This window comes from Heloderma suspectum, chromosome 11, assembly GCF_057233095.1.
Source record: "Heloderma suspectum isolate Gila_16-S chromosome 11, 16-S_ref, whole genome shotgun sequence".
Lineage (NCBI taxonomy): Eukaryota > Metazoa > Chordata > Lepidosauria > Squamata > Helodermatidae > Heloderma > Heloderma suspectum.
The window spans coordinates 34,213,014-34,240,119 of NC_139468.1; the positions used below are offsets into that span (position 1 = coordinate 34,213,014).

The following is a 27,106-nucleotide window of genomic DNA, read 5'->3' on the forward strand; positions in this document are numbered from 1 at the left end:
AGCAAAGCCAAGCTGGCTGAGTCCCCTTCACTCCTCTGGAGGAGCAACTGGGACAGCATCTAAGTCTTCCCTATTGATATGGAAAAGCATGGTTTACTGTTGTCACATCCAACCTCAACCCATTTCTAGCTTGCATGAAGTCTTGAACAATGTGATTTAATTCCTACCACAGCACATTGCTCCAGCTATTATACTGCACCAATACATCACGCCTTATGATGCTGCACTGGCCCTACATACAATCCTGTGTGTTTCATGTTTTACATAGGGGACCAGAGGACTAGGCATAATTCACACACACATTTATAATTAACCATTGTAGAGCTGCTGACAGCAAACGTTTCTTGGAAAGGTCTTCCCCACCTCCAAAAAAATAAACAAATCCATAGACAAGATCTATTCTTACATTTATGTTCCCCCAAAATGCTTCTTTGGAAGTCTGGCCTAATTTACTTGCTAATACTTGGCAAGCTCAGGTTTTATCACTTTTTAAAAACACCATTATTTAACCATGTGTACACTTTCAGCTAAAATATAAATGCAAGTCAGGTCCTGGGTTTTGGGAGGAGGGGAGCTAGAATCATGGAATAGTAGGGTTGGAAGGGGCTTATTAGATCACTGAGTCCAACCCCCTGGTCAATGCAGGAATCCAAGTCAGAGCATCCCTGACAGATGGCTATCCAGCCTCATCTTGAATGCCTCCAGTATGGGAGAGCCCACTACCTCCCTAGATAATTTGTTCCATTGTTGTATTGCTCTGACAGAAAGTTTTTCCTGATGTTCAGCCGGAATCTGGCTTCCTGTCACTTGAGCCCATTATTCCGTGTCCTGCACTCTGGGATGATTGAGAAGAGATCCTGGCCTTCCTCTCTGTGACAACCTTTCAAGTACTTGAAGAGAGCTATCATCTCTCCCCTCAGTCTTCTCTTCTCAAGGCTAAACATGCCCAGTTCTTTCAGTCTCTCTTCATAGGGCTTTGTTTCCGGTCTCCTGATCATCTTTGTTGCCCTCCTCTGAACCCTCTCCAGCTTGTCTGCATCCTTCCTCAAGTGCGGTGCCCAGAACTGGACGCAGTACTCCAGATGAGGCCTAACCAGTGCTGAGTCGAGGGGAACTAGTACTTCCTGGGATTTGGAAGCTATGCTTCTATTAATGCAGCCCAAAAGAGCATTTGCCTTTTTTGCAGCCACATCACATTGTTGGTTCATATTCAGCTTGTGATCTACAACAATTCCAAGATCCATCTCACTTGTAGTGTTGAGTCAAGTATCCCCTATCTTGTAACTGTGCATTTGGTTTCTTTTTCCTAGGTGCAGAACTTGGCATTTATCCCTATTAAATTTCATTCTGTTATCAGTTGAGAAGTAAAATTGGATAGCCAGCTTCTAGATCTCTAGAAAAAAGGGGATTAAAACCCGATCTTTGTTTGTGAGTGGCAAGCAGCCCTTGAGCTATTGAGAACAGAAGCCACACTATGAGGGTACAGCAGGAAACACTGGGCTGGTTCAGATATTATATTAGAGAAATAAGCCATGGTTTCATTAAGCAGAGAATGAGCATCAGGCCCACAGATTCACAATCTTCTGTGCACCAGCTCCAGTGTTTCTATTGTGGTTACTTCAAACCAATTTCCTATTACATCTGAACTGAGAAATGGGAGTTCAATATTGGCTTAATAGCCAGGACCAATTGTTATGCCTGTTTCCACAGCCTTACCAACAGAAACTGTACATGCTGTGCAATCCTGTAGGTCTAGCCGGTATTATGGACAGAGCTGCAATGGTACAGGTTTAGGTGTAAGTTGTTCCAGATTCCCTCTTCCCAACAAGGAGGAGAAGGACAGACTTTTAAAACTGGTTTTGAAAAGTCCAACTGGCATTCACCAAAACATTTCAGCATGGTGCACTTCTTAAGGTGCTTCCAAACTGCAGTTTTTCAGTCACTGTAGCACTAGCACTACAGGAAGTCCTTTTAAAAGGATCACCTTGGAATAGAAGGATTCAGCATAACATTGCATGATACTGTTGCATATGCCTCAGTCTTGACGTGCCGTAATTACTGCAGTGAACACCACACTCTAATGTCCAAATCCACTCCCCCACATATTAGAAAATGCTACTCTTGCTTCAAGAAGCAATTAGAAAAAAGACACCGGCCTCTGAATCAAAGCTGAACAATGCAATTATAGGATCTGCCTCATGTGTGCGCAAGCAGGCAATTCCACATACCTTAGGAATCTGCCCTTTGGGCAACACCTTGTCATACCAGTCAAAGTAGTTCTGAGCTGAAAGCAAGCTGATCAACCCTTGTGACCTCATCCAGGAAGATAGGTACAATTATTTCTGTGGCAGCTTTTAGGATCAACAGTGTTTTCTACTTAAAGGGCACAGAACAAAGATGGGACTGCTTTGGAGGCTGTAGAGACAACTGGCCGGAGGTTCAAGACAATGAGCAGGGAGGTGGCCCAAGGTGCCTCAAGGCCAGCAGCAGCATGTTCACCAAAGGCTTTAAAGAAGTCTCAGGTGCCCCACGCACTTCATTCTCCTCAAGATGCAGCATGGGGCAGTAGACAGAGAATTGGATTTGTGAAATCAGGATCCAACTCTCATCTCTACTATGGACCCATTGTGAGATCTTAGTCAAGCAACTCCAACAGCCTCACACTACATACAGAGGAACAAATATTTTAGTTTAACAAATGTGCTTTAAGTTCTTAATGTCCTTTAATTCCTGTGTTGTTCACAACAAATGAAGCATTATATGAAAAACTGAAGAGTTGACACCTTCTAACACTCAGTAATACTCAATGTTACAATGTTTCTTCATGATAAGACCTGCTTTTCTTCTTTTCAGAATCTGGAAAGGGTATGGCCATTTGAAGTATATAAAGCAAACCAAATAGATACTATGACATATCTTGCATTAAGTCATTTGATGTGATATTCAGAGGGGAGTGGATGAAGAACAGTATTCTATATTCCTGTGAACAGGTTAGAAATAAAGCCTTAAAGAAAGCTTTACGACTGTTTGACTTATGCGAACAATGAAAATTTTAGTACTATATAAATAACAGATGTACACAGGAGATTAATTGTTGAATTATGTGAAGATGTGACACTGGTCATGAACTTTGATGTGAGGTGGAAAATTTCCCCACATGGAAAAAGTTTCACTATATTTTTCTATGGAAAATGTTCCACTTCTAGAGATGCACCATTTCATAAAATTAGGGTGGAATCCTATACACGTTTATACAGAAAAAAGTCCTATAGCTCCCAGTATCCTCCAGCCAGCATAGCTGGCTGGGGGATGCTGAGACTTGTAGGACATTTTTCTATCTAAACGTGCATAGGATTGCACCCTTAATTAGTAACATAATGGACACAACTGAAGTCAAACTGGGCAATTGGAACAGATACAATTCTACCCAAATCTAAAATAAAGGTTGTAATTAACCTTTTCCCCCCTCAAGTGATTATCCCTGGGAAGCATGGATGTTTATGCACATAACTCTTGAGGCATGCTAAAATTACCATGTTAACAGTGATCAGTGCCTTCATTTTAAAAGCTAAACAATACAAGGCACATGCATGCTATTTGAAGACATGTCATGTCTAAAAGATAATTTCCAATGTTTGAACTTGTTTGAATGTAACATTTAAACCACACTAAGAGAGCAATCCTATAGCCACTAGACACCATCTAGAGAGCCGTAGGGTTTTTTGGTTTACTGGCTCCGAGCTTGCAGACAGTGCTCCAAGCTTGGAGTCAGGAAACGGCACTCCCTGCCCCCTCTGCCTTGTTGCTTATGCAGGGAGAACTCCGACGGCTGCCTCTCCATGCTCGTAAAACAGAGCGTAAAGAGGGTGAAAAGGGGGCGTTCACGGGGGCAGGGTGGGGACCATGGAAGCCCCTTTACATTGCTTCCTATGGGGTCTCCGGGTCTGTTCCTACCCCCTCTCTGAAGCCCTGGCTAGACATATGAAGTCGCACGTCTAGCCAAGAATGCAGGGTGGGCAGAGCGTGGAGGAGAGGAGCCCTCCATGCTCCACCCAACCTGCAGTGGATAGGCATCAGCCTCCAAATTCGGAGGATGATGTCTACCTTTTTTTTTTTAATATCTTTTTATTTATTTTATTTTTATAAATGAAATAAACAATACCAAAATTATCAACAACCTAATCAATACTTCAATTTCCCAACAGTACAATATTCTGATGAGGACACCACAATAACAAAGAGAGAAGAAAAAAGAGGGAAAAAAAGGGGAAAAGGAAAGAGGAAAGGAAGTAAAGAAAAAAAAACCCTCCCCTTCCCTCCCCCTCTCCCTTAACGAATTGAGTTTAAACTCCAGCACCCTCCTGCCTCCGATGCCATTCTATTTTAAAAACTATATCTATAACCTTAACAATCTTACAGTTTAATAAACAACCTTACATTTCTATATCATATCATCAATCTTATATCAAAGAAACGGGTCTACAATTCATTCCCCAAAGCCTATATTAATAATAATATATATTATATAATAATAAAACTTAATATAAACCTTCAACCATCAGTAATATATTTTATACTAGATAAAATAAAATAAAACATATAAAGAAAAGCAAGAAAAAATAAAAGATGAAAGCGAGTAAACCAATATAAACATAATCATTTATCTTCTGAATTAGCCTAGATCATGTAGACTAAACTCAAACAGTTAACAAAGCTTGTTTAAAGATTCTAGGTCATGGGGTTGTAACAGAATTCTCATGCATTTTTACGTTGAGCCATGCCTTTGCCATTTCATGATTTAGAAACTTCTTCACCTGACCTTCAGACACAATACAAAGTGTAGCAGGATATTTTAAGTAATACTGTAAGTTTATTTGTTTTGCCATGTTCTTTGCTTTGATAAATTGCCTTCTTTTATTCACCACCTCTTTGATGTAGTCTGGAAATAACATAACTTTACCTTGTTTCCAGGAAAGGCTTCCAGCCTCCCTTGTCAAACGCAGGATATAATTCTTTGTGGAGACTTTTGCAAATTGAGCTATGATCGTGTAATCAGTCCCTTTTGCATTTGGCACACGAAATGCCTGCTCAATATCAAGTAAATAATCAGATGGAATAGGGATATCTCATGCAAAAGTTTATCCATAAAAATAGGCAATTTTACATCATTAGGGAGGTTTTTAATCCCAATAATACGTACATTGGATCTTTTCGTGAAGGCTTCCAGTTGAGAGATTCTATCAGAGATATTTTTTAAACAAATTTGAGTCATAGTTTCATTTTCTGCCACTCAGTCTTCAAGCTCATTAATTTTCGTCTCCATTTTTTGCCGTGATGCATTAATTAAATCTACAGCTCCTTGCAGGGCGGTGATGGAATTTTGGATTAAATCCAACCTTTTGACTTTTTCCGTAAATTGCGAAGATAAAGCCTTTGTCAGCATAAATAATTCCCCTGTATCTTCTGTTTTCGACACTTTTGACACAGAGGATGCAGGGGGAGTAGATGCCAGCTCCCTTCTTCTCCTCGGCACAGACATATTTCTCTCAAACAGATCTTACAGGTCCTCAGATGTTCTCAAATATTGTTAACGTTTCTTAAATCATCCCTCAGAGATTGTTGATATTTCTTAAAGCATATATTAATATGGAACACGTCAGCCCTGTTTTCTCCTATAAAATAGGAGTCTCAGTACAGCTTTTTGCATTGGTAAAGCTCTGGGAAGATAATCCTGGAACCCAGCCCCCCCCCCCCCCATATCTCATGTCTCATGTGGGTTACTTTTCTCCAAGATGTTGTCTACAGCATGCCTTGCCCCCCCTTCAATTCCAGGGGGGAGATGAAAAGGTTTTTCAACCTTTTAAAAAGCTGTTTGAGAAAGCTCCCACGGAGATCCGTGGGAAGCTGCCAGAGCGACATCGGTCCCAGCCGGAAGTCCCAGGATGACGTCTATCTTGATAGGATTGTGCCCTAAGTGAACTTTATTGACTTTCCCCTTAATGAAGTATTTCAGTTCAATTACTTTGGGCTATTGAAAAAAAAGCTTTTCAGAGATTTATACAGCATATAAAATCAATATGGCATACATTTAGGCTGCAATCCTATGTGCACTCACTCGGGTAAATTCCACTGAACTCAATGTATAGACATGTATAAGATTGCACTGTTAGTAAACAAAACATTAAAAGTCAGTCAAATAAACTTTCTAAATTAGATCTCCATCAATGTAAGAAAGAGCAAAAGTTTCATATTTAAAATGTTGCAGAACTGAAAAGATTGGGCAGGAGGCAAAGCTGGAAAAAACAAAAGTGATAAGAAGTCAGCAGTTTGCTGCATGAATCACCTACTGTTTTTTTTTTTTTTTACTAGATAATCCCACACACAGTCAAGTCCAACACAATAAAACTGTAAAGCACTTTGCAATATTAAAAGTGCTATGAATATAACAAAATACTATAACAGGGCAGCTTCTATTGCTAAGGAAATCAATTAGCTATATTTCTTAAGTATGGATATTTTCCTTTTGATTTTATATACTGATTTTATAGACTGTTATAGCTGTCCATTGGGATGGGGCATTTTGGCAATAACACAGTTACACAAAGGCTTGTTTGTATTTACCTTTTCAAATATCAGCAATTTGCTCCCATACCTAAGCCTCCTTCAAATGTTTTACTCCACATCATATAGGAACATAAGAAGCTGCCTTGTACTAAGTCAAACCATTGGTCCACCTAGCTCAATATTATATTACTGATGCTGACCGGCAGCAGCTCTCCATGGTTTCAGGAGGGCATTTTTCAAGGTCTACCTGGAGATGCCAGGGATTGAACCCAGGACCTTCTACATGCAACGCATGCGGTCCACCACTGAGCCAAAGACATTAGAAGGGCAGTGAAGCCTTCCATGTTGAACAGAAGGTCTGCAGGGGGAGCCTATGCAAAGCAATGTTGGGGGCTGGGCCAACAGGCATGACTCTACTCCCCTTCTACATATTCTTTGAAAGTGTGGAATAAGCAACTGAAGGGTGCTGAACTTCAGCAGCCAGACACTTCCTTGCTGAATAGTTAATCTTTCCAGAGGAAATTACATACATTTCTTTGGCCCCATGCAAAGCTATTCCACATTACTTCACCATGAAAAAGGAAGTGTGCTTTCTTTGAAAGAAAGTTTTTGGGGAGTGGGTCTGGGGGAAGAGTTCCTTCAATCGTCTTCAGTAATTTAACACCAAGCTACTGCTGGTTATGTATTACCCTCACAACAGTAGTGGGACGTGTACAGCCCTAGTTCTAGCAGAAAGAACTGCTGGTAGAAACACAACCTAAAAGTAGAAGTCATTCTCAACCAAAGCCCTGTAAGTACTGTCTTGTCCCCTCTTCTCCCGCCTGTCAGTGGGAGTCATATTTCTTCCCCTGGCTGTCTTTCTCCAGTCCAACCAAATATGTAGTTTACAGTACTGAGGAGAAAAAGAATTCTCATAATGTATTTATTATGTATTGCATTATGCCACCTTTCTGATCGTAAACAAATGAAGACATAGTAAAACATTAAAAACAACCTTAAAAACCCTAACAATTTAAAAAGCAGTTCCACAACAAAAACACATAATGGCCCAGAGCTTGGATTGCCAACTTTTTTTCTGGCAGGAACTGTTAAGAGCAGCATAAAAGGCTGAGATTCATAACCTGAAGTTCCCTGCACACCACTTAATTTATATACTGAGATCCTATCTTTTTATCAGCTGTTGCCTGTGTCGGGGGCCAAAACTTAGCAGATGCTGCTTTTCCTAGTGCAAAGATGAAACCCTGGACAAAAATCCATTAAGGAAGTCATGTTAACTTGAAGCAAAACCAAGAATCTCATGGCACCTTAGAGACTAACAAATTTAGTCTGGCAGAAATTTCCATAGATCAGAGCTAGGGTGACCAGATGGAAAATACAGGACAGGGCTTCTGTACCTTTAATAGGTACAGCAGATATTTATTTCAGCAGGTATAATTTTTCATGGAAATTCTCTGTTATATGCAAGGCTCCAACATCTTGGGAGTCATCAGCCCACTGCTGATGCCTGACCTGAGCCCCTGCCCTTTAAGTCTAGTTGCCATTTTAATTTCTGACATTGCTCCTGATGTAGTAATGCTATGGGGTGCTGTGAGAAATTAAAGTGCCAGTTAGAGTGGGATACTCAAGAGTGCTGCTGTCCTCTGCTACCAGGTATTTTGTGTGTGTGTGTGTGTGTGTGTGTGTGTGTGTATGGGGTGGGGGATGACCCACCAGAAGGCATTTTGCCCACAGCCTGAGACCCCCAGTGACTCTACTCAGAACTTAGAAAAAATTCCAGGGCTTGGCCATGCTGCCCGCCAAATCCTAGGCAAGCAATTCCTCTTCCAGTCGTCTAGCTACAATCACTTCCAGCTCCAGCTATCCTGGCACTTGCTCAAGTCACTTGCCCTTCCCTCTTGAACCCAGGTTGTTCTCCTAATTCCAGGCAATCAACCCCCCCCCATACCTGAACCACACATAGGGGACATACTAAGAAGAATGAGCAGCCTTTGGGTTGTATTGTTTGTTTTCAAATGGCTCTAGTTTCTGAGCACTCTAAAAAGCATTCACCACTGACTTAATGTATTCCTAAAGCAATTCAAAAGGAACCAATGCATTACAGTAGGTACTGCATATTTTCCCTTTTTGTACATCCTGGCTTCAGCCACTCTCTTCCATTCAACCAAGATACCTGCCCTTCCTTCTTTATGACTCCAGAGCTCCTTTCTCTGTAATGATGCCACAGCTTTGGAATGGCCTCCTCATGTGTGTTTTCTGCCTGGGCTCAATTACCTTCCAGAGGGCTGTAGAAATTTTGAGAAGTGCCTTGAGAAAGATACCGGCTGAGTGGTTTTTATTGTATGATGTTTTACAACATTGTGATTATTTTTATATAATTTTATCATTATCAGATGTCCTGGGGGCCATTTGGAAGAAAGGAGAGGCAAAAACAACTGATTTCAATAAATCAAAACAACACAACTCCTTCAGCCTCCCCCCGTCCCTCACCCAAGCCATCTGGCCTCGCCTCTTAAGCAGAGACCTTTCTCCCATTGCTAGGCTAGGGGCAAGTTTGGACAATCAGCAGAGGAAATAATGCAGCGTCCCTTGTTTCCCCCACCCCTGCCCGGGATTACCCTAATTACCCACGTCAGGGGTTGCTGTGTCATCCGAACGCGGTGCAGGGGTAGTTTATTTTCACCCACCCTACAACCCATGCTTTGCAGTCTGGGACAACATGGCGACTCGCAACGCGGTGCAGGTAATTAGGGTAATCCCATGTTTATGGGCAACAACCGACGCTGCGTTGTTTCTTCTGCTGATCAGCCAAACCCGGTCAAAGGATTAAGTCCTGAAACCCCAACACCTCAATCCCCACTGATCTAACCACCAGCCCTTCCGTTTTTATTTTCTAAGACGAATCTGTTCCCCAAATATCTCCTGTTATATAACGGTTCTGTTTTCATCTAGGGCCTCTTTTGTTGTGTTTAATAATATTGCAATTTTTAAACGTGTTGTGAGCCCCCCCCCCCCCAGTAGCACATACATACTATAAGTATGGGGTTGAAGCATAAATAAGAGTTATTAAATTTTAAAAGCCAGCGTGGTGTAGTAGTTAGCTAGAGTGTTGGGAGTAGAATCCCATATGTGCCTGCCTGGTCCTTAAGATATTCTGGAGTGGCCTTTTTGAGACTGCAGCCTTCGGAGGTGTGTTTGGTGATGACCCAAGAGAGGGTTTTTTTGGTGGCTAAGGAATTCCCTCCCAAGGGTTTGCTCCCTCTTTGATGTCCTTCTACCGCCAAGCAAAGACCCACTAAATTTAAGAAGGCCTTTCATCTGTAAGTCGATCTGGTGGGTTGGGTGCTGTCTTTAATAATGTATTTTTTCTGTCGTTATGTTTTTATTTTATTTTAATGTACTTTTTCAGTCAATTCTAATCAATTGTGTAAGCCACCTCAAGTGTCAGTTTTTGATAGAAAGGCAAGGTACAAATCAAATAACTAAACAGGAGTGGGAGCTCCGCGTTCAAGACCCCCCACTCAGCCATGAAGCTCACTGGGTGACCTTGGGCTAGTCCCTGACCATTCAGCCCACCCTACCTCACAGGGTCGTTGTGAAGATAAAAAGAGGAGAGCCATGTCCGCCACTCTGGGTTCCTTCCAAGAGGAACATAAGCAGTATATAAATGTAATAATTAATGATAAATACATACGAACAGCCCCTCCCAGCACACCTACCACACCCAGGTCATGACCCCGCCCCGAATCCTGCCATTGGTCTTCGCCCCCCTCCTTTCCCAACAGCCCTCTCGGCAATCCCTCAGCCTACCCTACCTCACAGGGTCGTTGTGAGGATAAAAGGAGAGGACAGCCGCGTCTGCCACTCTGGTTCCTTGCAAGAGGAACACAGGCAGGATATAAACGTAATAACTAATAATACATAAATAAATAAAGAGAGCCCCTCCCAGCACACCAGCCACACCCCAGTCTCTCAGCTCTCCCTCAGCCTACCCGACCTCACAGGGTCGTTGTGAGGATAAATGGGGAGGAGGACAGCCACGTCCGCCACTCCGGGTTCCTCGCAAGAGGAACACAGGCAGGATATAAATGACATAATTAATAATAACACATAAATAAATACCGAGAGCCCCTCCCAGCACACCTGCCACACCCCTGTCTCTCGGCTCTCCCTCAGCCCACCCGACCTCACAGGGTCGTTGTGAGGATAAACGGGGAGGGGGACGGCCGCGTCCGCCACTCCGGGCTCCTCGCAAGAGGAACACGGGCAGGATATAAATGACATAATTAATAATAACACATAAATAAATACCGAGAGCCCCTCCCAGCACACCTGCCACACCCCTGTCTCTCGGCTCTCCCTCAGCCCACCCGACCTCACAGGGTCGTTGTGAGGATAAAAGGAGAGGACAGCCGCGTCTGCCACTCTGGTTCTTTGCAAGAGGAACACAGGCAGCATATAAACGCAATAACTAATAATACATAAATAAATACGGAAAGCCCCTCCCAGCACACCTGCCACACCCCAGTCTCTCAGCTCTCCCAAAGCCCAGCCTACCTCACAGGGTCGTTGTGAGGATAAACGGGGAGGACAGCCGCGTCTGCCACTCTGGTTCCTCGCAAGGGGAACACGGGCAGGATATAAATGACATAATTAATAATAACACATAAATAAATACCGAGAGCCCCTCCCAGCACACCTGCCACACCCCTGTCTCTCGGCTCTCCCTCGGCCCAGCCTACCTCACAGGGTCGTTGTGAGGATAAAAGGAGAGGACAGCCGCGTCTGCCACTCTGGTTCCTCGCAAGGGGAACACGGCCAGGATACAAACGTAATAACTAACGGTGCATCAACAAACACGGGCCGCGCCCTCCGCCCCCCCACCCGAGCAAGCGCCCCGACGCCACGCCGCCCCCTGCCTCGCGCCCCTCGCCCCCCCGGGCTCACCCGCGCGGCGCGCCTCTGGCCCGAGCAGGCGCTGCCGGACGTCCAGGTAGGGCACCTCCGCCTCGAGCCGGGCGGCCGCGAGGGGCGGCGGCGGCGGCGCGGCGGCGGCGGCGCCTTGGCTCCAGGCGGCTCTGGCGCGGCCGGCGGCCTCGAGGCGGAGGGCGCGCAGGGGCAGCGGCGCCGCCAGCTCCAGCAGCACCCGCCCGCGCACCGCCTCGCCGCCGCAGTAGCCCAGCGCCCCGCCGGCCGCGCCCGACAGCGCCACGGCCAGCGCCGGCGCCGCCTCCGCCATCGCGCGCCGGCGTGCCCCGCTCCTCGCGGCGGCGGCGCTCGGCGCCTTCTGAGGGAAGGCCCGCCCGCGCCAGGCGCGTGACGGCGGGCGGCGCGTGCCCGGCGCCGCGATTGGGCGCGCCGCGGCCGGCTGGAGCCGCGGCGGCCAATCGGGGAAGGAGGGAGCCATGTGCGCGGCTGCGTGAGTAAACAGGCGGGGAGGAGGGATGTGGGAGGAGCCGAAGGGTGACGTATGAGGAGGGGCGGGGAAAGGATGGGGAATCCCAGCTGAGCAGAACTGGAGGGAGGGAGGGGATTAAGTATGAATTTTCTATCAAAATTAAAGGCACGTGTTTTCTTGTTGGTTTTTTTTTTTTTTTTTTTTTTACTTTTTCCGCGGAGTGTATATAGGCCTGTGAGTTTGTGTTGGGAAGGGTTCCTCCTGTGCAAGCACCGAGCCATTGCTGACTCCTAGAGGGACGCGGCTTTCGCTGGCCTTTTCATGGCAGACTGTAGCGGGGTGGTTTGCCATTGCCTTCCCCAGTCGTGACCACCTTTCCCCCAGCAACCTGGGTGCTCATTTTACCGACCTCGGAAGGATGGGTCGACTTGAGCCGGCTACCTGGGACCCGGCTTCCGCTGGGATCGAACTCAGGTCGTGGGGAGAGCTTCGGTTGTGATACTGCCGCCTACCACTCTGTGCCACCTGAAACTCTGAGCTCCTGTTAGTAGTAGCAGTAATAATAATTTCTCATTGCAATTATTATATAATTATTAATATTTATTTATTTATTTATTATTAAATTTATTAATCGCCCATCTGGCTGGTCACCCAGCCACTCTGGGCGATGTACAACATACAATAAAAACAGTTTAAAACAATAAAATTCTACAATAAAAACATTTTCTAAAATACCCTAACCCACCCCAAATGCCTGCCTGAACAACAACGTTCATCATTAACAATTATGTAATAATTATTACATTGTGACAATTACAATTTTGTCATAATTATACTAATTTTATTGTTATAGTAATTGTTATAATAATTATAATATTATTATAAGAATTGTATTATTATTAGGTAAGCATCAGAATGGGGCCGCGGTGGCTTAGTGGTTAAGACGCTGAACTGCAGACTGGAAGGTTGGTAGGTCAGCGGTTCAAGACCCGAGTGCTGCGTGACGGAGTGAGCTCCCGTCTTCAGTCCCAGCTCCTGCCAACCTAGCAGTTCGAAAGCAAGAAATTGCAAGTAGATAAAAAGGTACCGCCTCGGCGGGAAAGGTCACAGCGTTCCGTGCACCTCGGTGTTCAGTCATGCTGGCCACATGACCACGGAAGCGTCTTCGGAGAGCGCTGGCTCTTCGGCTTGGAAACGGGGATGAGCACCGCACCCTAGAGTCGGACACGACTGGTTGGGGACACCTTTACCTTTACCTTTAAGCATCAGAATAAAGCGTGTGTGTGCTCTTGTATGCCCCTGCAGTCGGCTTCCAAAATTTAGAGGTGCTAAATAGAGGTATCAAAATTTAGAGAGTGATAAGCCAGATCCAGGTTTGCTTACAAGGAGACTTCGTTGAGTACTTACAGCGCACAGGCGTACCTGATCGTTGGAGCAGACAGTTTCTCTGAACCCAGAGCCAAGGGGTACAATGGGTCTTATACCATTTGTGTTAGCAGTGAGGCAGCATGACAGCAGCAAGAGTGAATTAGCGTTCATCTGCAACTTTCCCAACATCGCCTAACAGTGCTTGGTTCCCAGCACAGACATCTGTAGCTTTAAGACAAACAGAGCTCCACTGCCCAGGCACATCTGAGACTCTGATAAGATAAACCGTAGCAGACCTCCTTAGCATAGAATGTGCTGAGGCAGCAATATCGATCTCTGACTCATCTTACAAGCTAAGAGGCCCACTAGCAAGAAAACTGCAGCTAATGAATCAAAGCAGAGAGCATTATGGATCTCTAAGTCTCTCTAAAACTACTGGTAACTTGGTTACAGGCCTGGGGCCTTACAGCTGTGCTCTGTGCTTATTGGGTTGTATCAAAGATGGACTGTCATGCTTAGAGTAGACCTATTGAAATCAATGCAGCAAGTCAGTCATGAATCGTTTATGTCCTGTTATTTGATTTCAGTGGGTCTGCTCTAAGCATGACTAAGGCTGGATGCAACCCCTTGTTATTATAATTAGGTCATTATCGTCTTCATCGAAATACAATGCAATATAGAATGCAAACTACTAAACTAGAAAACATCAGCCAAGCTAAAACACACTGAATGAAACACACCGCTTGACCTTTGGTGGGAGGGTGGAAGAAACTCTGAATGCATTTGTCAGGGTGGAGATCGTGAGTCATTGTTGTCCACTCGGACAGCCCTTGAATGGCAACTAGTCCGTTCAGCAACTCTCAGGGAGATAGCATGGCTTGCTGTTTGTGTCACCCAGATTGTGCTGCGAGTCTTCATCCCACGGGTCAGCTGCTGCCAGAAAGGCCCAGCACCAGCTGGGGACTCTCCATACTCCTGGAACACTGTCAGCTTCAGATCTTGTGGGCTCCAAGGGCAAGATGCCCTGAATGGGTCCACCTCTTTGCTACTGTCACACCCATGCCCTCTCACTCTGGCCTCAGGCCCTGCCACTGCGCGGAGGAGAGGGCAAGGTGAGAAGAGACTGCTGCTCCTTCTTGCTCTTCCCTTTGCTTGCGTGCTTGGAGAGAGCAGGTGAGCAAGCAGCACCAGCAAAGAGGAGAAGCAGAAGGAGCAGGTAGGCTGGCCACCACCATAGTATCCCCAAAGAAGGAATGCATCACCCCAAAAAGGGCAAAAGAGGACACCAAATTTGTATAGCATTTACATAGGCTAATGCATAGGTGACGGACTCAACCTTGGGGGAGCTGGGGGTGGCGATGGCCGACAGGAAGCTCTGGCGTGGGCTGGTCCATGAAGTCATGAAGAGTTGGAAGCGACTGAACGAATAAACAACAATGCATATGTATCATTCATTCATTAATTTATTAATTAAATTCCTTAATTGCCCATCTGGCCGGTCACCCGGCCACTCTGGGCGATATACAGCAATATAAACATTTTTTAAACAATACAATTCTACATTAAAACATCATATTTCTAAAAATACTCTAACCCACCCCAAATGCCTGCCTGAACAACCACGTTTTTAATGCGTGGCAGAAGTAGGGATGTACGCAAGTCACTTACTGTTTCGCGGATCTGCTTTGCGGTGTGGGGGGGAGGCGCTCTGTCCCTCCCCCCAGAATCCTCGACGGGGGGGGGGAGGTGCTCCGTCCTTCACCCTGGAATCCTGCCCGGCTGGCTCCACTCCGTGGGGATTCCATGGAGCTGCCGGCTGGCTCCGCCTGCAGCTGGACATCTGGCCACTGGGCAGCAGGGACGCAAATGGCGGCTGTAGCTGCCGCCGTTTGTGTCCCTGTACTTAACCATGATAGACTACGTAAATATTTACGTAGTCTATCACGGCAAAGTAAAAAAAAATGCGTATGCAAATGGTGGCGGCTATGGCCGCCGCCATTTGTGTTTGCTATTTTTAGCCGTTCTAGGCTATGTAAATATTTACGTAGGCTAGAATGGCTAAAAATAGCGAACGCAAATGGCAGCCGCTGTAGCCGCCTCCATTTGCGTTTGCTGCACCCAGCAGTGGCTGCCCCCGCCCCCACCGCACCCGCCGCCGCACCTTCCGCCGCTGCCCGCCGCACATTCCGCCCCGCCGCCGCAGCTGCCGCTGCCGCAGCTGCCGCTGCCGCCCCTGCCGCCGCCGCCCCTTCTGCTGCCCCTTCCGCTGCTGCCCGCCACCGCTGCACCTTCTGCCCCTGCCGCCCCCACCCCCACCCTTTCCGCTGCCGCCCTTTCCGCTGCTGCCCCTTCCGCCGCTGCCCCCGCCTCTGCCACACCTGCTGCCCCCGCTGTCGCACCTTCCGCCGCTGCCACACCTCCCGCCACTGCACTGCCGCCAAAGCTGCTGCTGAAGCTGCCGCATCCACCGCAGGTAAGCTTCGTCCCAGGGGGTTCCGCGGGGCGGGCGGGGGGGCAGGAGGCTGTTCCGCCACGGATTCCGGGGGGCCGAATGCCAGTGCATTGGCCTCACTGGAATCCATGGCAGAATTCTCCGCCATCCCTAGGCAGAAGCTCATTAAAGAGGGGGCATGGTCGAGTTCCCTAGGGAGGGAGTTCCACAGAGTGGGGGCCACCACAGAGAAGGCCCTCTCCCTTGTCCTCACCAGCCTAGCTGTCCTGGCTGATGGGTCAGAGAGAAGGCCATCCGAGAAATGGCCATTTGCATTATCAATGCAAATTTAGAAATAACTAATTTAAACAGATATACAGTGCATCTCACCAGAGTGGAGGAGACTGAGCAGGTGACTTCTGTGCCTGCTCAGTCTGTTGCCCAGGTATTACCATTGGTGGGCAACTTCACCCAGCCCCCGCCCCCGTCCCCTCCCACTCTCCCTTCTTAGGGTTCTTTTACTTGAAACCCAATTTGGACTGGACTGGAGAATCCATCAAACAGAGGATACCTTCAGTTAGGAGACTTTCCTCTGATAGCTCTCCAAAACAGAAGACTGCTCTCTGTAAAGTAAGACACCTGATCACTTTAGGAGTAGGAACGGGGAGCTCTGGGCGTCAGCAGTGCCCCTCCCTGGTCAGATATGGGCCTTGGCAGGTGCCCAACAATTCTGACCCCTGACACTAGCTCTGGACTGGTACAAGCCAAGTTACATCTTATTACAGCTTTGAAAAGGACAATCGCATAAACTGTTTCATTTGGTGTATTATGCAGCTGTTAAAAGGTACAGAGCAGAGACGGCTCAAGAGAATTTGGTGCCTGAGGTAAAAAAAAAAAAAAATCCAAATGGTGCCCACCCCTGCAGTAAAAATAGAACCTAAATAATTGACAATTTTCTGCTTATATGGATGCCGCAAAATCTGCCTCCTGAGGTGGAGGCTATCTCACCCGCTTAATGGTAGCGTTGGCTCTGGAACAGAGTGTTTGTCATGGAAAAAGGTGGGAAACCTATCTGAGCATCTTACACCTGGTTCTATTTTATTTTCAAATATATCATTGTCACTCTTGGTCCCAGAGGATACTAAAAAAATGAAACAGATGCGGTGATATTGGTTAGTTGGCCAATAAAACTATATAATTGCACAGAATTGGAAAGATGAGATCTTTTATTGGTCTGCTAAAATATATTACCATGTACCATATCTGTCATTAGCAACTTATGCTTATCTGTACTTACATGCTAAGTGGCACGTAGTGTTGCAGGAGCTCTGGCACGCCTTTTTTTTTTTTTTTAGAAAGCAATCTGACACCGATTCTAAAGTTGTAATGTTTACAGGACCGCTCAAGCTGCCTGGCCCTTTCAGTCACAGGGTGATACCAGCTGAGGAAAAGCAGCACTGCTCATTCAACTCCATTTATTTAAAACATTTTAATCCTTCCTTTTGGTCCAAAGACCCTCTCAAGGCAGTTCCTAACATAAACTGAAACAATCTGCCGTGTATGTTTAATGATATACTACAGTAACAGCAACAACACAATTGTAGGAGGAGCAGAACAAAAGGTCTTAACAGCCTGGCTAAACACCAGCATTGAAGGGACCAATGGGACCACCTGAGGGAGGGAATACCACCCGAGGGCCACCTCAGGTAATGCCCTGCCTCACATCCCAGCCAATTGGACCTCCAATGGTAAAGGAATGCAGAACAAAGCCTCTGATTATGTATGCAGTGAGTGGGCTGGTTTGTGTGAAAGAAGACTGTCCTTCAAGTTTGCTGCTCCCAAACCATTTAAGGCTTTATAGGTAATGAACAGCATCTTAAATTGTACCCAGAAATGGGCCGATAACCAATGCAGGTGCAACAAAATCAGATTTGTATGCTCTCTAAAATGGGCCCCTATGAACCCAGCAGTTTGGTGGTTGGCTCAGAAGAAGGTGTCTGGCCTCTGCAAATTTCTCAGTGTATTCACAGTAGGTGAACATGATTTCTAGGGGGAAATTCTGGAGGAATTTTCTAAAGGAGAGAGAGACAGGCGATGTGGGCGACTCCTGCAGGAAAGGCTGGGTGATAGGTCACGGGGGGGGGGGAGGGGGCGCTTATGCGTTGCCAAAAAAGAGTATGGAAGAGGATACCAATTTGCATAAAAAGTGCACATGCTAATTTACACAGTCTTCCCTGCAAAGAAATTCAACTGAGTGTAAGGACTGCAACAGAAGTAACGAGCAGGATTTGAACTAGTATCAGCAACTTTTAATAGTGTAACACGAGACAAAGACAGAGAGAGAGAGAGAGAGAGAGAGAGAGATTCTAACTAAAACGATCCAGAGAGCCTCTTGAAAGAAAAGAGATGCAATTTAGATGCATGCAAAATGAATTCATTGCAAAACGGCATAAATTTGTAACATTTTCCTCACATTTAAGACAAATTGGCAGCATGAATAAAAACAAGCAGAAAGTGGAAAAACCACAGAAACAGATGTGTTGCAAGCAATTTAAACCATTTTCTGAAAAGGAAAAGAAAGGGGTGGGGTGGGAGGAAAAATATGTTGCAAAAGGATGCTCATCTTCTATAATATTGATTCTATCTGTTGATTATCTTGGACCTCTCACTGGCTTTCAGTACCTTCAACCATAGTATCCTTCTGGATAGGCTATCTGCACTGGGAGCTGGAGGTGCTGTACTACAATGGTTCTGTTCCTAATTTGATGGCCAATTCAAGAAAGTAGTGCTATGGGATTACTGCTATATCCCTTGGCAGTTATACTATGGGGTTACACAGGGCTCTATTTGATGCCCCATGCATTCAACATCTACCTGAAACTGCTGGGGGAGGTAATCCAGAGATATGTGGATGACATTCAGCTCTATCTACCCTTTTCATCAGATCCAGGTGAGATAGTACCTGGATGTGGTAATGGACTGGATGAGGGCCAGTAAATTGAGACTCAATCCAGACAAGATGGAGGTACTGTTAATGGGTGGTTCATCTGCCCAGCTAAGTGATGTTCAACCTGTTCTGGAGGGGATTGCACTCCCCCTAAAGAATTTGGCTCATAGTTTGGGGGTATTCTTGGATCCAGCATTGTCACTAAAATGGACTTGGTGGACTTGGTGGCATGGAACATTTTTTTATCAGTTTACCTGGTATACCAACTATGTCCTTATCTGGACAGAGATAGCCTAGCTACAGTTATCCATGTTCTGATAACCTCTCGTGTGGATTACTGCAATGTGTTGTACGTGGGACTGTCTTTGAAAATGGTCCAGAAACTTCAGCTGGTCCAATAGGGCAGTGAGATTGTTAACGGAGACTGGCCAATGTGATCATATTGTGCCAATACTTTTCCATCTGCACTGGCTGCCAGTCCATTTCCAGACTCGATTCAAGGTGCTGGTATTAGCATTCAAAGCCCTGAATGGCTTGGGAACAGGTTACTTGAAGGATTGTCTCCTCCCATATACACCTGCCCAGATTGAAGATCGTCTTCAGCAGACCTTCCCCAGGAGCCCCCATCAAAGGAAGGGAGGTGCACGATGAGGGCCTTTTCTGTTGTGGCACCCTGGTTGTGGAATGAGTTTCCCAGAGATGCTCACCTGGTGCCTACACTAAAGATCTTTTTATTTTCCCAGGCATTTTAGTTTTTCAGTTTTTAAATCTGGTACTGTATCTTAAATATTTGCACTGCTGCTAGAATTCTATTTGGTTATTATTTTTTATTTTTTTACTATAGTTTTAAAATGTTAGATTTTAATATTGTATTTGATTGTGTTGCATTTTATAGTTTTAATTGTTGTGAACTGCCCAGAGAGCTTCGGCTATTGGGAGGTATAGAAATGTGATAAATAAATATACATTAAATTAAATATGATAAGATTAGGGTTCCGAAGATAAACTTGCATCAAGTAGACCAAACATGCCTAATAGGTCTGTGGTTGAGTTACGGTTTGAATCCAGGCTTAAGTGTAATAGCACAATCATGTTTACTCAGAATGAAGGGCCGTTTTCTTCAGTGGGAATTACACCCAGATGCTGGGTTGGATGAATGACAGGTCGGAATTAAGATTGCCGGGAGAATTATCAACAACCTCAGATACGCAGACGATACCACCCTAATGGCAGAAAGCAAAGAGGATCTAAAGAGCCTCTTGTTGAGGGTGAAAGTGGAGAGTGCAAAAGCTGGTTTGAAACTCAACATTAAAAAAAACTAAGATCATGGCATCTGGCCCCATCACTTCCTGGCATATAGAAGGGGAAGAAATGGAAGCAGTGACAGATTTTACTTTCTTGGGCTCCAAGATCACCGCAGACTGTGACTGTAGCCATGAAATTAAAAAACGCTTGCTCCTTGGGAGGAAAGCTATGGCAAACCTAGACAACATAGTAAGAAGCAGAGACATTTTATTTATTTTTATTTATTTTATTTCATTTCTATACCGCCCAATAGCCGAAGCTCTCTGGGCGGTTCACAAAAATTAAAACCAAACACACAATAAAACTTATGACATCACCTTGCCAACAAAGGTTCGTATAATCAGAGCTATGGTTTTCCCAGTAGCAACGTATGGCTGAGAGAGCTGGACTCTAAGGAAGGCTGAGCGCCGAAGAATCGATGCTTTCGAACTATGGTGCTGGAGAAGACTGTTACAAGTCCCCTGGACTGCAAGGAGGTCAGATCAGTCCATCCTAAAGGAAATCAACCCTGAGTGCTCATTGGAAGGACAGATCCTGAAGCTGAAGCTCAAATATTTTGGCCACCTAATGCGAAGAGAAAACTCCCTGGAAAAGACCCTGATGCTGGGAAAGATGGAAGGCAAAAGGAGAAGGGGACGGCAGAGGATGAGATGGCTAGATAGCATCACCAATGCAATGAATATGGACTTGAGCACAGTCCGGGAGAGAGCGGAGGACAGGAAGGCCTGGCGTGCTGTGGTCCATGGGGTCACGAAGAGTCGGACACAACTAAACGACTGAACAACAACAACAACAAGCATGGATAGGCTTGCAACTGAAGACCCTTAATTGTGAAAATATAGCAGCTAGCTTTGATAGGATGCACACTGTTGAACTGGAAGAAGTAGGGTTGTAGAAGAAGCTGGTGCTGTAGGTGTGGGCAACAGATGGCCTGCAGGCTGCACGCAGCCCCCACTGCCCCTGTTGTGCCCCCTGTTACCACTGCCATGTCTCCAGATTAAAACAAAAGTTTAAAAAAAAAACTGTGGCATCCATAGCGTGATGGAGCGCTACAGGGGTCAAATTTAGCTTGCTTGCTTGCAAACTGTGGCGTCCATAGCGCTATGGAGCGCTACAGGTGTCAAATTTAGCTTGCTTGCTTGCAAGCTGTGGTGTCCATAGCGCTATGGAGCGCTACAGGGGTCAACTTTAGCTTGCTTGCAAGTTAAATTTGGGCCCTTTTGGCACTCCATATCTGCTACAGAATGCCCAGAGGGGTTAATTTTAGCTTGCAAACAAGCTAAAGTTGACCCTTCAAGTGCTCTGTAGTTCTATGGAGCAGTTTCGCCCCACTTTTTGGGCGTGAATGTGTGTGTGTGTGTGTGTGGTTACGTGGGGGACAAAAATTGCCCCTGGGCCTCCTGCAGTTGCCCAGCCTTGGGCTTGAGAGTTGGTCTCCCTTGTTCAGCGGTACAGTTTAGTAAGACTGATCTGTGATAAACAGCTATAATAAATTGAAGATAGAAGTCAAAACATCACATATTTTTGCTGCTCCGTATATTGATTACATTTTTCTCCCAGCCTTCAGCCAAAGAGTTCAGGGCAGTATATAAGGTTGTGTCCATGCTTTTATCCTCACCACCGGGGGGGTGGGGTGCTCCGGTGTCAGTGGGGCAATGAATCCACTTCAGGTTTCTGTCAGAAGCAGTCAGAATTCCAAAGGAGCTATCCAGTTGGGGTAGCTCCTTTAGAGTTCTGACTGGTTCTGAAACCTGGAGCAGATTCACCACCCCAGTGACATTGGAGCCACCAGCCTCCACTGCTCACCATAACACTCCAAATCTCCAAAAAGATTTGGAGCCAGGCCATAGGACACAGATCTGCATAAAATGTGTATCTGCTAATTTATATCTCTATCCGCAAATTTAGAAATGATTATTTGGGTTAATTAATTAATTAAGGGTGCAATCCTATCAGGATAGGTAGCTGCCTCCAGACTCGGAGGCGCCCACCTACCCAATACAGGGCAGGAGCAGCACGGGGGGGATCAGCTGTCTAGCTGCAGGAAGTTGCGGGGGGCGGGCGGATGTCAGACGACACATAGGAAGGGTCGTACCGGCACCTTCGCCCCCCCTGCCCCTGCCTGCCCCTGCCTGCCCCCAGGAACACCCCGTTTTCGCCGCTCTGCGCTCCTTCTACGAGCGCAGAGCGCGGGGTTGATCCACACTGCCTACGAGGCAGCATGGGAGGGCGTAGAGGTCAGTTCTCAGGGAAATGGCCTCGGAGTGCGGGCTCTGAGGTCACTTCCCAGGAACCGACCTATCCTATGGCTGTCTAGCTGCTGACGAGCGGCCATAGGATTGCGCCCTAATTTTATTTATTAATAATATTTATATACTGCTCCACATCAAAGTTTTCAGAGTGGTGAACAACAAGACTGCAGAATAAAAACCCAGAATTAAAACAATTAAGACATTTTAATTGAAATCTCACAGGAGGTAAACCTCGCCAAAAGTCTTTAATTCATATGCACCCTGATATGGGGTGCAAATTAATTAAATCACTCTAGTACGCCCAGGCCCATACGACACAATAAATAATCTAATATGCCCGAGCATATTATATTAAATAACCCTAAAGAACCCTAAATATAATAACCCTATTATATTAAATAACCCTAACCCTATATTAGGGGCCGCGGTGGCTTAGTGGTTAAGACGCTGAACTGCAGACTGGAAGGTCAGCAGGTCAGCAGTTCGAGACGCGAGTGCTGTGTGACGGAGTGAGCTCCCGTCTTCAGTCCCAGCTTCTGCCAACCTAGCAGTTCGAAAGCAAGAAATTGCAAGTAGATAAATAGGTACCGCCTCAGCGGGAAAGGTAACAGCGTTCCGTGCAGCGTTCAGTCGTGCCGGCCACATGACCACAGAAGTGTCTTCGGACAGCGCTGGCTCTTCGGCTTAGAAATGGGGATGAGCACCACACCCTAGAGTCGGGCACGACTGGTTGGGGACACCTTTACCTTTTTTAACCCTATATTAAATAACTCTTAACCCTAATATACCCAGGCCCATAGTTCACAAATCTACATAAAATCTGCTAATTTATATCTATATACCCAAATTTATAAATAATTGTTAGGATTAATTGAAATCTCACAGGAGGTAAACCTAGTGAATGAATTTCTTATCCAAATAATCTCAGTTAAAAAAGCATTTAATTAATTTGCACCCTGATGGAGATTGTCCCAAGCCAATGGAAAATGTTTTCCCCCCCAGTTTAATTGCCATTCAAGGGAAGATTTGCAGGGGGGTGGGTGGGTGGGTGGGGTGGGGCAGTCAGATTAATGAATATGGGAAGGGGAGAGTGGACCCCCAACTGCAATCACTGTTGAAAATTGCTCCCTGCATGGGGGAAAAATTGTGGAGAATATATGAAGAAAATTCTGCAAAGTCACCTTTTTGTAGGGGCTTGAGAAAAAGAAAAATCTCAGACATTTTCTCAGAAAAAAAAAGTATTCTGATAAATTTTGGCTCAGCTCCAGCCAGAACTGACCAGGTTACTATCCTGCTTAGAATTCTATTAGCTACACATGGATACTTTTAAGGATGTGCATAGGCCTTTTTCCTCCTTACTGCAGAATAACCACAACCTGCCCCCCCCCCCCTAATCTGAGATCAGGGGTGTACAGCTTTCAGGCAATTATTTTGAATCCGCGTTCCACTCTTTTTCTAAAGTGGATCACTGATCTTGGCTATGCAACTCACCTGTGTCTTAGAAGGCCTTCTAAGGCTGATTCTTAGTTTGCAAAGTCGTAATAAATTATTACAACAATATGTGCCCAAAGTCAATTTTTATACACTAATATTTTAATCTGATTTTTGTTGTTGTTGCCCTAAATCAAACAACCAGTACCAGAGAGATATGTTCCACCTGGCACACCATTCATGCAATTAGTAATTGCACGATTTATTTTTCCCAAGCAAACAGGAGGTGTAGGACCTCCAAACTGTATCATGATCCTAGGGGAGGGAAAGGTTGTTTTTAACCCCTCCCACTGCAGTTTCTCTCCAGTTATGACCCCTCCCCCCCCCGGTCCTACTGTGGCCAGATGTCTAGGGATGTACGAAAGTCACTTGCCTTTTCACGGATTCTGTTCATGGTGGTGGTGGGGAGGCGTTCCATCCTTCCCCCCGGAATCCTCGATGGGGGGGAGGCGATCTGGTCTTTCCCCCTGGAATCCTCGACGGCCGGCTGTGCTCCGCGGCGGCTCTGCGGAGCAGCCGGCCAGGGCCAGGCCAGGGCTGTCCAGAGCTGGATTTCTGGCCATGGAGGGCTCTGGATAAAAACAAACAAACAAAACGTGTACGCAAATGGCGGCTACAGCCGCCGCCATTTGCATTCCTTATTTTTTGCCGTCCTAGTCTACATAAAGATTTACGTAGACTAAGACGAAGAAAAGAAAGGGGAACGCAAATAGCGTACTGGGTGCTATTTGCGTTCCCCTTTCTTGTCTTCGTCTTAGTCTACGTAAATATTTACGTAGACTAAGATGGCAAAAAATAAGGAACGCAAATGGCGGCGGCTGTAGCCGCCGCCATTTGCGTACACGTTTTTTTTTTTACCCAGACGTGATAGGCTACGTAAGTCTTTACATAGCCTATCACATCTATGGGGAAAAAAAGAGAAAAAAACACAGACTGCAAATGGTGGCGGCGGCAGCCGGTCGGAAGACCAGCCGCTGCTGCCGCCGCCGCCGAAGCCACCGCTGGAGCTGCTGCCAAACATGTTTCCGCTGGAGCCGGAAACATCCGAAACATCCGCCCCAGGTAAGTCTCGTCCCGGGGGGGGATCCGTGGGGGCAGGGGTGTGTGGCAGGCCATTCCGTGATGGATTTCAGGAGATCCATTGCGGAATTCTCTGACATCCCTACAGATGTCCTGTTTTAGAGTACAGTCCTCTGTTTGAAGAGCTGTCTGGTCCAATTCCAGTTAAAACAGAACCAGAAGATCTGTTGCCCATCCACAGATAGTACCTGGTCACAGTCTTCCACACTATGGTAAGATGTTCCGTATTTCAATTTCCATTATAATTATTATTTCTAAATTTGCATATCTACATATAAATTAGCATATGCAAATTTTATGCAAATTGCAGTTCTCTTTTGTCCTCTTTTTTGGTGATGCCTTTGCACTTTTTTTTGACAATTCATAAATGGCCACCCTATTTATATTGGAAAGAAAGCTTAGATTGGTACAAAAGAGAAGGCTGTCAATGGCCACTAGTTATGATAGTTATATATTACTCCCAGTATGAGAGGCTGTCAGCCTCTCTATGCCAGTTGTTGGGGAACATGAGCAGAATGGTGCTGTTGTGCTCATGTCTTCCATGTATGCTTCCAATGGGCATCTGGTTGGCCACTATGGGAACAGAATGCTGGACTAGATAGGACTTTGGTCTGATCCAGCTTGGCTCTTTTTGTGTTCTTATAAATGGGATAGCAAATAGCAGGCTTGCCCCCACCTGTTCTGGATCAAGACTGCAGTGTGGGGGGGCAAAGGGTAGAGCCCCCTCCCACCCACAAGTGTCATGATCCAGATGGTAGACCTTGTGCCAACGGTTACTTAAAAATGACCATTCACGCTGTTGCTAATTGCATGAATGGTGTCATTGTCTAGCTTGGCCCTTGAGTTGACTTCATTTTGACCCCCAAGCAGAAAAGAATGAGTACTGGTGACACATTTTCAAATACGAGTTTTGCTCCCCTTGTTTTATTGAGTGCTACCTAAAAGACCAGTCAAGAGTTTCTCAAAGAAGCAAGGTGACATTTCAATGCGGGAGGCAAGGGGTGCCATTTTCAAAAGCGGGGGCAAACACACCATGCCCACAGACTCAGATATCTGCCCATCAACAACATGCCCAATATCAGAGATTATGCTGCTAAGTGGTAGCGGCGTCTGGGACCTTTCAAAAGTCAAATATTGAGCTAATGGTCAGGGAATTTACTTGCTCCCATTTTAATCTTGGCAGGTGTTTGTTCTCAGGGCACTTGTGACAAAGTGGGGGTGGGGAGGGGAATAAAACTGACAGACCTTGCAGGCCCGTTGTAAGGTAGCGGTGTCAAACTTCTTTCCGCCCAAGGGCTAAATTCTATTTTGAAGAAGCTCTTGGGGGCCACATCGTCAATGAAAGCAAAAGAGGTGAGACCAAAGGCAAAAGGGGGTGGGGTCAAAAAGACCAGAACGTTCTATCTTCAAACTCTTTGTCCTGTCCAGCTTGGTTCGCCGTTCAAGGCACCCAGAGGAGCTAAAACTAGCAAGGTACATACAAGTAAGGACCTGGCAAGTCAGGCCAGGCAGGGTCTTCTAGGACCTTGGCTAGCTCCCAGTTAGCTGAGATTCAAACAAGGAAAACTGTAGGGATGTCAGAGAATTTCTCCACGAATCTCCAGGATTCTCCGGGAATGCCAACGCATTCGGCCCCCCGAAATTGGTGGAGAAACGGTCCGCCCCCCCGCTCCCCCCCGGGATGGGACTTACCTTGTGTGAATATCCCTCGCGGCGGCGGCTCCGGGCGGCGGTTCGGCAGTGGCGGCAGCGGCCGGTCTTCCGACCGGCTGCCGCCGCCGCCATTTCCATGTAAAAACAAAAACAAAAACAACAAACATGATAGGCTACGTAAAGATTTACGTAGCCTATCACGGCTAGATTTTAAAAAAACACCGTGATAGGCTACGTAAATGTTTACGTAGCCTATCACGGCTGACTTTGAAAAAAAAAAAAAAGTGCATACGCAAATGGCGGCGCCCATGGGCGTCGCCATTTGCATACGCGCTTTTTTTTTCTCCAAAGTCAGCCATGATAGGCTACGTAAACATTTACGTAGCCTATCACGGCTGACTGCAGGCCAGGGACGCAAACGGCGGCGGCTACGGCCGCCGCCATTTGCGTCCCGGCAGGAGCAGAACTTTTGCAGCCGGAGAGGCGGGGCGCTCACCCCCGGCCAGAATTTCGGCGGGGTGGGATGGGGCGCCTCCCCCTCACCCAGAATTTCGGCAGGGAGGGACGGGGTGCCTCCCCCCCTGCCCAGAATTTCAGGGGGAGGGACGGAGCGCCTCCCC

General features: G+C 46.2%; 1 protein-coding gene across 1 annotated transcript in view; it reads right to left on the reverse strand.

Moving 5' to 3' along the window:
- The window catches only part of ARRDC4 (arrestin domain containing 4), a 31,277-nt gene extending 19,465 nt beyond the window's left edge, over window positions 1-11,812 (reverse strand). Inside the window, exon 1 of the mRNA XM_084817422.1 lies at window positions 11,509-11,812. Coding sequence (XP_084673548.1) covers window positions 11,509-11,800 — 292 coding nt within the window. The 5' untranslated portion in view covers window positions 11,801-11,812. The remainder of the gene's footprint in view (window positions 1-11,508) is intronic.
- Between the last annotated feature and the right edge of the window lie 15,294 nt (window positions 11,813-27,106).